General features: G+C 41.0%; 1 protein-coding gene across 1 annotated transcript; it reads left to right on the plus strand.

Moving 5' to 3' along the window:
- Positions 1-11,812: 11,812 nt before the first annotated feature.
- pmp22a (peripheral myelin protein 22a) lies at positions 11,813-14,319 on the plus strand. Its single transcript, XM_058049688.2, has 5 exons — positions 11,813-11,960; positions 12,471-12,556; positions 12,787-12,880; positions 12,961-13,101; positions 13,458-14,319. Exons 2-5 carry the CDS (start codon positions 12,479-12,481, stop codon positions 13,613-13,615), a joined length of 471 nt encoding a protein of 156 aa, XP_057905671.1. The 5' UTR covers positions 11,813-11,960; positions 12,471-12,478; the 3' UTR covers positions 13,616-14,319.
- The last annotated feature ends 335 nt before the right edge of the window (positions 14,320-14,654 follow it).

Below are 14,654 nucleotides of genomic sequence, written 5' to 3' on the forward strand. Positions count from 1 at the left end.
TTCCGTGAATTGTGTGTATCATTGCACCCCTAATTGGCATGTTTCGCTCCAAAAACTTTTTTTTTCAGAAGAAAACATGCTAATTGTGCCATTTAATAGCTGGCAAAGTGTACCTCCAAAGCAAAATGCTACATATAGTAGAGAAGTAATTAGAAAACTTATACTTCTACTAGTGCATCACTTTTGGTTAAAAATCCAACTAACGTCTTGTGAGAAGAGGCCTTGCCAGCTGCTTTGTAATGATGTGTGAGTGTGAAAAAGTGCCTGTGTCTATATGTTGTTGGAAACAAATGTTCAGACATGTGCTCTTCAGTCACCCAGAGTGCTAAATTAAATAACAGCTTTTTAAAAAGGAAACTGAAGCTGTCATGCTAATTGTTTGAAAAGTACAGTATACCTAAAAAAACAACCACTGTTTTCAATGAAGTCGGTTCATACCATCCCCCACCGGTGTGCCAATAGGGAGGGTCCATACATCATACGGCCAAAAGTGGAATTTGATGACTGTTTTTTTCTACATTCCTAAGCCGAATCTTGGAAGATGGCTCCATTCCAATTTATAATTCTATTTTGTGTGTCTTGCAACATGATGCATTCAAGACCACACCCTTTCCCTCCTTGTCATGACAGCTGCTTATGTTGGGTGGAGGAGGGGGTGTTAAGGTCCCATCTGGAATGCATCAAGCGTCAAACAATGCATCCCAACATCCTTCATCAGGCTGGGATGGGAGTGTCCCAGGTCATGATATGTCTTAAATAATAGACGCTGGTGTGCTATTACGCTCTCTACGTCCAGCTGGCCCTCCTCTGCCTTCACATACTGTACACATATGTATACATTGGTCATGTGTGCTCTGGTGGGCGGCAACTCTCTTTCTCACTCTTTTTTTTTGGGTGATGATCTGCAACATCTGTTTTTTATGGGCGTGTTGGAGCCATCTTGAATGATGGATAGTGGCAGCTGCTTTGTTTATTCTTAAATATTTAAAGATAGACGAGCAACAGGGAACATTTTCCCATCGTTTTCATCTCACTGAGTAACACAGCAGTGAGAGACCTCCGCCAAGGCCGAACAGTAATGCCAGATAATGGCTGATTATTCCCTTCCTTATTATAGATAAAAACGTATTTCTAATTGCGATTAAATGCGATTAATAGTGAGTTAACTATGGACAAAGTGATTAATTGCAATCAAATATTTCGATTGACAGCCTTAATTACAAAAACATATTAAAATCTAATCGTAAAGCAACATTATATATAGATAAACATGAAAAAAGGTAAATATGAATAAAACAAATGTAACAATGTACAGGTACACATTAAAACTTTATGATTTACACAAAAATTTATACAATTCACTATTCCTATCCAATTATATAGATGATGGTTTATGACAGCAAATGCTGATACAGAGCTAACATTTCAACTTTCATGGCACTAATTGACTAATTGAGTAAACCACTGTGTACATGCAATGTTATGTCTAACCACTGCACATACTGCTAACTCATCATTTCTTGGTGAGCACGTTGTCTGTACTCACTGATCATCCAAATATGTTTCTTTCAACTATTAACATTTATATAATTTATTTACATTCCCATTGCACCACATTACTATACTGCCTTATGTTCCAATGTACAGGATTTAAAATTAGCAAAGAGCACCTATGGATTACAGGAAGTGAACAAATATATTGTGATTCATGTGAAACAGAGGGGTTAGGACATGAGGGACTGGAATCAACTGATTCCAATGTAACTTGTATACTGCACATGTTCAAAATAAATTAAACCATGACCATAATTACTAACACATGCAATAGCGGTCCCTGCTGCATCAGATGTTTTCCTGGGTAATACTAGCTTAAATTCTCTTGTGGAGACAAAACAATAAGTAATAAAAATAAATAAATGGCATTGCTCATCTTTGCTTGAGCATATCTTTTTTTCTTTTTTCTCCATAATACTTAGCTTTGAGGTGTTGGTTAGATACCAGAGTAAAAGAAAACATACTTCGTACTTGGAATGTTGTGAATGTATATATACGTATATATATATGTGTGTATGTATGTGTGTGTGTGTGTGTGTGTGTGTGTGTGTGTGTGTGTGTGTGTGTGTGTGCACTGAGTTTATGAAGTCCTCACCTCCTCCACTGAGAGGATGAGTGGGCCCATTGTGATGACTTTATGTATGTGTGTGTCCATGTGTGTGTGTGTGTGTGTGCGCTCATCCATCTGCATCAGTTTGGACCACAGCCTGGTTCAGCTACACACACACCCACGGACACACACATACATAAAGTCATCACATTGGGCCCACTCATCCTCTCAGTGGAGGAGGTGATGACTGATTGATAAACTCAGCACACACACACACGACACAGCCGTTTCTCTGCTCCAAACCAGCAGTGGCCACAGTTTCCTTTAGGGAAGCCACCATAATGACATTAAGTGAGCCGACACAGGCTGGATGTGCCCCACTAAACAAACGTTATTTTTTTTGACTAAGCAGCTTCTGGAATGACAGAAGTCCATCACCAAGGGTAATAGTTCTCTATTAAATTCCATGGTGACATATCACTAAATCACTCTTTTGGACTTTTAACACAGAAAAATATTCTATTTTGTGATACAATGATACCCAATTGCCATGGCAAAACATCTTATTTTGCTGGGAAAGCTGGGTGCTTGCTGGGTGTTTTGTGTCAGAAACATTGCATTTTTATGGCAAAATATGCTATTTTCTGGGACTGTCATGACATGAGTTTCTCCTTTCATTTCTCATTTACCAGACTGTGAACCATGGCACTACTCCTGTGAATGATACTATGGTATTAAGTGGCAATGTGCCAGACGGGATTGAGAACCACACTTTAAAGGGATAGTTTGGATTTTTGACATGATGTTATACAACATCCCCATCAGCAGTGTAGTTCATCAGCATTGACCACTCTAATACTTTGTCAGGTGAGCAGGCTGGCTGTTATGTTTATGATCAGTTTTTGGTGTTGAAGAAAGTAGTTCCGGCTAGTTGGTGGGGTCACAAAAGTGAAGTGCTCTGCTTCTGAAGCCAAATAAAAACACCGTCATAGATGTCCAGCGTCCTTTTGAAATCAGTCAAAATAACATGGGAAATAAGTGGACTTCAGCTATATCCATTATATATAACTGTAACTCCTTTTAACGCATATTGTTTACAGAAGCAAAACACTTTACTTTTGTGACGCCAGCCAACGAGCTGTAACTACTTTCTTTAACACCAAAAACTGACAACAAAATTGACTCAAAGACGTAGGGGAAAATACACTGTTGGGAATGTCACACAACTTCAAGTAAAAAAGTCCTAAATATCCTTATTAGTGCTTTACGCACACTATACACCTTGCAATCCGGCCTGCATTCGGTGTTCCCCAGTGCCACTTGCTCATGGCGTGTCTGTTTTTTTTCATTGGAGTTTAATAGCTGCTGAGATGTTTGTACTGTTTGTAGTACTGATCGCTGCAGATTCCTATCAAAACATGTAATTGTGGCGACAAACTCAGAAATTCATCACTTCCCAGTACAGCACTTTTAAGGGGACCTATTATGCTTTTTCCACATTTCTGACCAATAAATGTTGTTAGATGGCTGCATTATCGTGTTAAACGATGCCAAAGTTTCAGATAATGAGATTTGCGCATTTGGAAGTGAACCCTGAAAGACATACAGTGTCTTATAGTATTTGCCCACTTCTTGATTTCTTTTTTTTTGCATGTTTGACACACTTACTAAATGTTTCAGATCATCAAACAAATGTAAATATTACTCAATGACAACACAACTGAACAAAAATGCAGTTTTCTATATGAAAAAATATCCAGCCTACATAGCCCTGTGTGAAAAAGTGATTGCCCCCTGGTTAAAACATAACTTAACTGAGATTATTTGAGATCTATCAGCCTGGAAAAGGTTATAAAGACATTCCTGAAGCTTTCAGACTCCAGCAAACCGCAGTGAAAGCCATTATCAACAAATGGCAAAAACATGAAACAGTGGTAACCTTCCCAGAAGTGGCTAAAATTATCCCAACATTACAGCAATGGCTCATACAAGAGGTTACAAAAGACCCCACAACAACATCCAAAGAACTGCAGGCCTCACTTGCCTCAGTTAAAGTCAGTGTTCATGACACCACCATAAGAAAGACAAAAACGGGTCCTGCATGACAAAAAAGAACATTAAGGCTCATTTCAATTTAGCCAGAAAACATCTTGAAGATCCTTAATACCTAATGGACAAAAGTTTAACTTTTTGAAAGGTGTGTGTCCCATTACATCTGGCATACAATTAATGCTGCATTTCAAAAGAAGAAAATATAAAGAATAGTAATAGTACGTTACTGTGGGACTGTTTTGCTGCTTCAGGACCCAGAAGACTTGCTGTGATAAATGGGACCATGGACTCTGCTGTCAAAAAGTCGTGAAGGAACATGTCCTGCCATCTGTTGGTGATCTCAGGCTAAAAGAAATTTGAGTTCTGCAGAATGACAATGACCCAAAACACACCAGCAAGTCCATCTCCGGAATGGCTGAAAAAAAAAACACGAAGACATTGGAGTGGCCTAGTCAATGTCCTGACCTGAATCCCATTGAGATGCTGTGGCATGACCTTAAAAAGGCGCTTCATGCTGGAAAACTCTCCAATGGGGCTGAATGACAACAATTCTGCAAAGATAAGTCAAATGTGAAAAAAATGAAATCAGGAAGTGGGCAACGTTTTCTTCACACCATCTAAATCAGGGGTGCTCATTAAGTCGATCGCGATCTACCGGTTGATCGCGGAGGTGGTACTGGTCGATCGCTGGTCGATCGCTGGTCGATCGCTGGTCGATCGCGGCGTGACATTAAAAAAATATCATCCTAGCATCAATGCCACCACTTGATTGATATACAGGGCAGCCATTCAGATGACAACTGAATGTTGCCCTTCGGGTGACAAATCAAATCAAACAACGTCTCTAAGTGCTGCAGAACTTACGATGTCAGCCTATCATCCATCCACGTTACTTGATTGACATACAGGACAAACAGTCAGATGACAACTGAATTTTGACCTTTAGGTCACCGCTCATGCGTAAACAACGATGCAAAGTGCTAAGCTAGTCGGCGAATAGCATCAGATTTTAAGCCCTCGCTAAAGTTTATGGTCACTAAAATGAGTGAAGTAGCTGGACCAAGTAAAAAGGCAAAAACATATCACTTCCATACGGAATGGGAGGTGGACTTTTTTGTTCACAATGTCTTTTTCGAAGTGCGTTTGCCTGGCTAACCTGGCTATCAGCAGCTACTGTCCGGACTATGCATCCCTGGCTGATTCAATTCAGTGCAAGTCATCAAAGTAAACTCAGGTAATTACAAAAAATGTTCATAGTTAATTATGTGTGTTTTGCAATATTGGCTCATTTGGTTATGTAAGGTACATCAACATACATTGTACGTACAAATAATCCTCAATACATTTGAAAATAAATAGATGTTTTGCATTTTTGTAGTGGGTAGATCATTTTGACTCGGTCATTTTAAAAGTAGCTCGCATGCTGAAAAAGTGTGAGCACCCCTGATCTAAATAATGTGTGTTGAGTGGCAAGCTGACAGGAAGTGACATGGGGGGGTTCAAAGTTGAGTTTTTGCTTGGCATGGGTTACGGCCAAAACAATAGCCCATGTTTATATGGGGAATTTTCAGTATGAATTATTTTGCCTGTTGTGAGATAATCCAAACCTGCAATAAAAGCCTTTTGTCCCGGCGATCAAGTCCGGTGTTTGTGTGTCTCAGTGAACATTACATTAACATTACTGGTGAACAGTGAACAGTGTAAAATACTACATATTCCTCCAGCGTGTCCTAGGTCTACCCCAGGGCCTTCTCTCGGCTGGGCATGCCCGGAACACCTCACAAGGGGGGCATCCAGGAGGCATCCGAACTCGATGCCTGAGCTACCTCAACTGGCACCTCTCAATGTGAAGGAGAAGTGGGCGACTGAGCTACTCACTCTATCTAACTAATTTCAGCTGCTTGTATCCACGATCTCTTTCTTTCGGTCACGACCCAACGCTCATGACCATCGGTGAGGGTGGGGACATAAATGGACCAGTAAATTCAGAGCTTTGTCTTCTGTCTCAGCTCTCTTTTCAACACAACGGTTCAGTACAACGACCGCATTACTGCTTATCGACCTCACGCTCCCACCTTCCCCGAGATACTTGAAATACTCCACATGGGGCAAGACCTCATTTGCAACCTGGGGGGAACACTCCATCATTTTCGGACTGAGAACCATGGCTTCTGATTTGTATGTGAGTAGGAGTCTCATCCCAAAAGTTTCATCCGAGTTTCATCCCAGAACCGTCCCAGTAACCATTGAAGGTCACTTCCCAAAGAGGCCATCAGGACCTTATTGTCTGCAAATAGCAGAGATGAGATCCTAAGGCCCCTGAACCGGACGCCCATGATGCCTTGGCTGCACCAAGAAATTATGTCCATGATGTCCAGCCTCGACGTACTGCTGGCAATGCGACCCACCTCCTGCTCAAGTTGGGGCGAAGGACCGAGTGGTACATAGTAGCGCGCTACCAATCAAGTACTCCCGGATCACCCCCCAAAGGACACCACGAGGGACGAATGCTTTTTCCAAGTCCACAAAGCACATGTAAACTGGTTGGGCAAACTCCCATGCACCCTAGCGAAAGTGTAAAGCTGGTCCAGCGTTCTGCGACCAGGACGAAAACCGAGTTGAAGCTCTTGTAGCAGAGGTTCTACCACCAGTCATACCCTTATCTCCAGCACCCAGGAATAGATTTTCCCAGGGAGCCTAAGGAGTGTGATCCCCGGTCACCCTTCTTAAAGAGGGGCACTACCACCCCGGTCTGCCAATCCATAAATACTGTTCCACTCAATGTTGAAGAGACGTGTCAGCCAAGACTTTATGGCAAAACGCGTCCATCCAGCTTTGCCACTGAGGAGCATTTTCACCAATCTACCAAAGCTTGGTTGCAGACGAAGGGCTGGGAGATTCTGGAGTGGCCATTGCAATCACCTGACTTAAATCAGATAGAGAATCTCTAGTGGGACTTGAAGAAGTGAGTTGCAGCATGAAAGCCCCAAAATGCCAGTAAACTAGAGGCCTTTGCCCATGAGGAATGGGCTAAGATTCCTCTAGACCGCTGCAAGTGTCATGGTATGTGTCCTGAATTATTATTATTATTATACTTATTATTGCCAAAGGGTGTTTGAGTAAGTATTAAAGACGTATGTGACCAAGGGGTTGAATAATTTAGTAAAAGTGGTAATAACAGAAAGGACATTTGTTGGTATATTACAAGAAATATTGTTTTGATTTAAGTTGCATTCATCTAATTTACAAGTCCTTCTTTCATCTGATTATAAACGAGATAAAAAATGAAAGGCAAACTTGCTAAAATGTATTATTGCAGTGGGGATTGAATAATTTTGAACACAACTGTTTGTGGTTTTGTTTTTGTGGCATACCATGGAAAAAAATGTACAGTATGTTTCTGTGGCAAAATATTCAGTTTGGAAGCCAACAATGAAGGGAATTTAATGAGCTTCTTCTATGAGACACACTACTGAGAGAAATTAAAAAAACGGCTGATAATAGCAGTTTCTGCTTTCAACTTTCAAAACATCCAGGAAAAAAATGAATAGCAATTCCAAAGAGGCTGGAATGCAAACTAAGAAAAGAAAGCTGTGATTCCATCCTCTGCAGCTTGGAGCCCTGCGGCCACTTGGACTCTGAGGTCATACGTTGGACTGGCCTGTTGTGATGCGTGCGATGACATCTCCTCAAACAGGAAGCCAGCAGCTAATGACAAGCACATGTTTGGGATCAGTGCGGTGCCATGAGCACACGAGGCCTTCATGCCGTATGTGTCTGATTTATTCTGTTGTTACCGCCTCAGAAGGAGGGGTCTGCCATTGCTCAGAGGACAGAAATGAAAGTCCTCCCCCTCTCATATGTCTTTATCTGATTCAACACCCAGCTGTTTGAGATCTCTCACTGTGGTCACAGCTCGTTTGTGAGTGTCAGAATGCTGCGGTTTCTGTTTTGTTTTTAAAGCACATGAAATGAAGCTGCAGGCTTTCCATTGTGTTGCGTATCAGTCTTGTTGAGCGGAAAAAGTTCTTGCTTGCAAAGTATGCAATCCTCCAACATGCAGCCCCCTCATATGGACGTGGTCTGCGGGATGATATTTGATAGTCACTAAGTGGCCAAACACAAACACTAAAGAGCTGCAGAGCTAAGCCACACTGGCCCTGGGGATATGATTGGGCCACAAGCACAGAATACATCTGGAATGTCTTCATCAATGTAGGAGATGTCTTCGATGACTGCAGATTTACCCATGGAGGACCACAATTGGTGGAGGCTTCTACGGGTAAAGAAATGAATAAGCTGCCATGTTCGGCATATTTTGCCACACATTTTTTTTTTACAATTTTTTTTGCTACAAAATTTTTCATGTTTCCCACCACAATGCCATGTTTAGCCTTTAAAAAATTAATGTAGTTTGCAGTATGTGGCACAAAACTACTAGTTTCATACCATGGAATGCAATCTGTTGCTAAGAATAAACAGAATAACACTATATTTGCAAGGAAAATGCTATATTTTACTAAAAAGTACATAATTTATCAGGAAAATACAAACAGGGAAAGCACTATATTAAATAAAAATGCAATATAAATGGCAGTTGACCCATGGATGACTCCAGTGGAATTGGTGGGGAAGGTGAAGGGTCACTGGGCGTGCCATCATTCTTTCATATCCTCATAAGTAGTACAGCCCAGTCCAGCTGTTTGCTGAAGACATCCTCAATGCCGCTAACTACGCTTGTTTCCAAAGTCCAATTACAATTATCTACCCAATTCCCTCCAGTGTTATACCTGTTGTAGCAAATTCAGAATCAGGTTTACTCCTCCTGAGATGGAAACTCTGCAATATGGTTCAGTAGAAGGTCAGGTACCAGTCGGATGTCTGTTGTTTCTGAAATGAGTCAATAGGCCCTTCGTAGTTGAAGGGTCACTGGGTGTTTTATCATTCCTCAATTTTCCCATAAGTAGTACAGCTCAGTCCAGCTGTTCTGCCAAAACATCCTCAGTGTAGTTGGGTTCCAAAGTCCTATGCTGAATTGTCTACCCCAGTCCCATATGTACAGTCATACTCCTGCAGGTGTAGACTTACTGTAGGTCCAAAGCTATGACTAATGCCGACTGTATGCCAGAACTGTGTCTTCAGGACTTTGAACTCTCAGTATTGATTTAATTTCTCATGAAGATTTTTAATGAATGCCCAACCAACGCTAGTCTTCCTCACCTTAAACCATCCTGACAAGTGACTCGAGAATCAACTGTGCACATATAGTTTTCTATTTCATTGTGCACGATTGCTATTAGTAACCTCTCAAAATCTAGTCACCTCTACAATGAAAAGAAAGATTCAGCAAAAAGCACAAACATGGCAGACAAGATTCGAGACCCAGGTCGGGAGGTCAGACTTCCTGGTCTCCAGCCACCTCTTACTCTTCCATCCGGAGGAGACCAAGGAGTTCCCAGGCCAGCTGTGAGACGTAACACCCCCAGAGTGTCCGAGGTCTTCCCCAGGGATTTGTCATATTCATATCCATAAGTAATGAAACTCAGTCAAGATATTGTTATGTCCATATCCAATTCCCAAACCCCATTTCCCCAGCCACAGTAACCTCAGTCATATGGACCTTCCTGGAGGTGGGGTCTGAAGTATGACTCATGTTGGCTCAATGTCAGAACTAGTTAGAAAATACTTGACAACTGTGGTATAGGTATTGATTGAACCCAGTCAGGTGATGTGACAGAATCAGATTCAGATTTAACCAGAATTAACCCGAGGCACCAAATTACAGAAATAACAATTAGGACTTTCATTAAATATCATTGATGACGTGCTTTGGTTTTGGGTCAGCTGCTTTGCTTTAGGTAATATTGTAGGAAAAGAATGTTGGAGTTTGCCCAAAAATTGCAACAATTTGTAAAAAGATATGTACATTTGCAGGAAAACTCTGTATTACACAACAAAAATGCTTAATTTCACCAGAGCTGATTCTACTCTGAATAGTAACCAAGGCAAAGGACTAACCCATAGATGATGGTGGTGCCGTTGGCAGGGACTTCTTTAGGTGAAGGATCACTGTGCCTTACATCATCCATTCATATGTATGAAACAATCCTGGTTTTGCCACTACACATTTTTTTCAGGAAAATGTTATACCATTTTACCTAAAAACAGATGTTTTATTCTCCAGGAATTTGCAGTGTTTGCTGGGCTGCTACACAAATGTCCAAAACAATTCTGTAATGTAATATTTGCAAAGAAAATGCCAGGAAAATGCTACATTTGCTGCAAAAATGCCCTGTTTTGCCTTGAAAACATTATTTTGTCAGGAAATTTTCCTGCACAATATTACACAAAATGTCTGGATTATGCCATGGAATAAAATGTGTAAAAACCCTGCAAAAATATTTCTATTACCAAAAAAGTGCAATATTTACCAGGAAAATGCTTTACCAAAAATCATGGATGACTGCAAAGCCATTTTTACACAAGTAAACCACAAAGAGGAAAGAGATAGTCCGAGCTTGCCTGCTTTTCCCCCAAATGAATCCCACACTAAGTTAAGGCGTGCCGGCTTCAGATTTCAGCTCCATAATGACAGCGATTTGAGTTACTTCCAGGCCTGTTTGCTGTAGAACCATTGTGTTGTCAGTCAGTGGCTTGGAAAAGAGCTCCATACTGTAATCAAAACCCCAAGCAACAATCGCTGTAAATGATTTTAAGAATCTAGCGTAAAGCATAATGAAATAATCTACTGGTACATGAACATTAGTATTTACAACTACACTTTCATCAATTGTGATTCTGCCATTCAGAAACCGTATTGGTTAACTTGATTGAGATAAAATAAATATAATACTAATGTATGTAATATTAAGTACTACTACTAGTGTCTACAGTGTGTGGCAGACGTATTGCATTGGTACGGAACGACATCTCTTACATCATATTGGGTACCCCCTCCATGCCAGGACACGGTACAGCCAACGTCTTGACCCAACATCCCACCATAGTAAGTCTGGGAAGCTGTCCATGTTCCTCCTCTGTTTACAAACACACACCACAGGAATCCACCTGACGAGCCACAACTGGAGCAGCTCCAAAAACTACTTTTAGCTACATGTTTTAGCTACTTGTTTTTAGTTTGGGGCACTTGTTACGCAGGAATGCAGCAAGAGGGCAGGGCAGGTCATTTGTCCTCACTGGTTACTCCATCAGCGTAGCATGACCAAAACATTGCACCATGTTAAACCTCCCTCTTGGCGTTGTCTCTGCCTTCTCTTTGGGAGTAAGCACAAGGCATTCTGGGCATTCCACAGGGCCTCCACAGGGCCAGCCAGCCTGCCTGCTGGACATGTGTGTTTGATAAAGGCCAAGGAGTCACCTCTGTGTAGCCTGACACCCTTAGTGGATTTACTATACCATTATGGTTGCACATTAGCTGTGTCATATTCATTTTACAATGATATTGAAACGATAAGTGTGTCATTATTGACATGTGTGTTGAGAGCTTTTACTTGCAAAGTCTTCCAAAATAGCTAAACTCTCTAGTGTTTATATCAAGGTACACTGATGAAGTACAAGCAGAAACATTGAGATGACGGGCTTGGGCGGGAAGAGGAGTTAAAAAAAAGGGGGGGGGGGGGGGTGGGAGTTTGTCCATGATGACGTGCACGGCCCTGCAGGGCGGTGTTCTTCGGCCCAGACAAAGTCAGACTGGGGTGTGAGAGCAGCATCTGGAATAGCAGCGACAGAGAAAGGCGAGTCGAGAGGAGCACAATCGTTTTCTCAAACCAACTTTTCACTTTTTGTAAGTTTGGACTACTTTTTCCTCTTTGTTCTTCTCTTGTGTTGTTCTCTTGAGCCTTTTCGCCCCTTCTGGACTTTAATTTGAACTTTTTGGAGCTCTTGATCTATAAACTGCGAATTGAATGAACTTTGTTGTGTGTAAGAACATTTTGAACAAACGAAACCGTTTCCAGTAGTCAGTTCCAGTCCATGCGGACTTTCTCTTTCTGGTGGGCGTCATACCGTCTTTTCCATAGTGTTTAGACTTTCTAAGTGCTTTATTGTACATTTCCTTGCACCAACCATTGATTTAGGAATTATTTGCAACACTTTAAACTTAAACAGTCGTTCATTGTCTCTCTGTTTTTTTTACGTTGGTTTGTAACGAGATACTTTCTCATTGAGGTAAACATTGCGGTCTATTCGAGAAGTGAAGAAATGTTGCCCTCTAGCGTGGAAGCCTTGAAAGTACATTATTTAAATATTTTTAATTATGTCAAATGCTTATCATTTTGTCTGTTTTTTGTCATAGAAATAAAAATGCTGCTCATCTTGCTTGGAGTGCTCCTCCTCCACCTCATTATCCTCATCCTTCTGATCGTATCAACAGCAGCCAGTGTAAGTTATTTATTGGGCATTATTCTTCTACCATTAATTGTCATAACATGGAGAAATATTTGGATTTATTGATAAAAAAGAACAACAGTGGACTTGTGTATATTGGTGACCTAAAGCCCATTGTATCTGTTATTTTAAAATATGGAATAACAGAAATAAGTAAACGTGAATTCAAAATATTATGCACTTTTTAATGTATTGAAATAGGTTTATGTTGTTGTGTTTAACAGGCTTGGTCTGTAGGTGGCGACACAAGCACAGATCTGTGGTACAACTGCCTGACCAACAATGGAGGCTACCAATGCAGCCCAGCCAGCAATGAAGGTTTGTCAAGCATTCTGTTAAAATATATGTTTTAATACATGTGTATTATAGTCAAATGGGTGTCAAATTATTGCTCATAGATTGGATCCAGGCGGTGCAAGCCCTCATGATCCTGGCTGTGCTCTTCTGCTTCTTCTCCCTCATCGCTTTCGTATTCCAGCTGTTCAGACTGGTGAAGGGCGGACGCTTCTTCTTCACGGCCATCTTCCAGATCTTGGCCAGTGAGTATGCTCACACTCAAGAACAGACCAGTCGACCGGTCGAGAAGGGGGCAGGAGTGTGGTAGTAGAGTGGCGTAGTTAACCTCCACCTCGTATAACCTCGTATACCCTCGAATAACGTTAATGTCTGATAAGCATCTTTGTTTGACAGTATACGTTTATAATCATCGCTTTACTAAAATGCCTCATTTTTAACCTTAAAGGCCACCATACTATGCCAAAGTAGAGCAAAACAGGCCAGGCTGCCGTGTATAACAGTAATAAAATACATACAGACAATTTGGTGATATTAAAATTAGTAATCCATGTTTTATATTTATTTTATTATTTATATTAAAATAATATATCCCTCCCAGGTCTGTTTGTGATGTGTGGGGCCATCATCTATACGGTGATGAGGGCGGACAATGTCCCCGGCTTAGAGTTTGGCTACGCCTACGTCCTGGCTTGGGTGGCGTTCCCGCTATGCCTCATCAGCGGCCTCATCTACATTGTGCTGAGGAAGAAGGAATGAGAATGAAGAGCTCGGGAGAACGAGCAGGAGGAGAGTGAAGAAGAGGCGTCGCACTGTGCCTACTGCCCACAGACCAACACAGACTGACATCACTACCACACGACAAGCGTGCACGTGTCCCTGACCATCGTAAAACACACACACACCCCTTTTGAGTTGCTGAGCTGACACGTCGGACTTGTTGCCACGCAATGATACACCCTCCAGCGTGATGAGCAAAGACCTTCAAGATGTACATAGCGTCTGTGGTTTTTAGACATATTTATAGCATTTTTACATTACATGTTGTACATAGTGTTGTGTTAACATTGTCTCCCTCATTATTAAGAGTGTGTGTCTCCCACACAACATGCAGCTGTGCCAAAGAATTGTTGCTTATCAGCCAGATATTATGCTTTTTGTTGTTGTTTTTTGCTTCATAATGTGCCTTAACTTTCTGAAGGAATTGACAAAACTATTAAATCATGAAGTGTCTTTATTATGTTTGCTGAAGTATATTACTTGATATTCCAAATTAAAAATGTTGCATTTTGTATCCTAGTTTTGATAAAATGGTGCTTTAATAATAGTATACCCTTTATTTTGTTTGTGTATGTACTTTTCAAACATGTCATGTTTTTGAATTTGCTTTGTCTAAACATCAAGTTTTGAATATTGACAATATTCTTCAAAATAAACCTTCACTTGACAATAATAAAAGAAAAGAAAACACTAATTACGTAGTACTGATTGGACCTTGCAGTAGCGACAATCTACCACTAGATGGAGGTGTACAGTAAAACGACAACATACAGAGGCGCTTGCAATGCACTGTTCTCTGAAAGAGAGAAAGCCTTTCATAACCCTATTTCAAGTGCAAGGCACTCTCCAAGGATTGCATCTATTGTGCTTTGCAGAGGACACCTTGGGCTTTCTAGTGATTTGCAGTGGAGGGCATTGCATTTGATACCTGGACCTTCAGCCTTTTCGTAGTAGACACTAAAGGCCATTATTGTTTAAAAATGAAAAAGTCAGCATTTACCCTGGATTCAAACCACAA

Source organism: Doryrhamphus excisus, linkage group LG16, assembly GCF_037039965.1.
Source record: "Doryrhamphus excisus strain RoL-2023G ecotype Guam linkage group LG16, RoL_Dexc_Guam_v1.1, whole genome shotgun sequence".
Taxonomy (NCBI): Eukaryota; Metazoa; Chordata; class Actinopteri; order Syngnathiformes; family Syngnathidae; genus Doryrhamphus; species Doryrhamphus excisus.

Excerpts from the sequence above, each read along its gene's own strand:
- pmp22a (XM_058049688.2), top strand. The coding sequence starts at position 12,479 with ATGCTGCTCATCTTGCTTGGAGTGCTCCTCCTCCACCTCATTATCCTC. Across the intron at positions 12,557-12,786 it reads TCGTATCAACAGCAGCCAGT|GCTTGGTCTGTAGGTGGCGA; the intron begins GTAAGTTATTTA and ends TGTGTTTAACAG. Across the intron at positions 13,102-13,457 it reads CATCTTCCAGATCTTGGCCA|GTCTGTTTGTGATGTGTGGG; the intron begins GTGAGTATGCTC and ends TATCCCTCCCAG.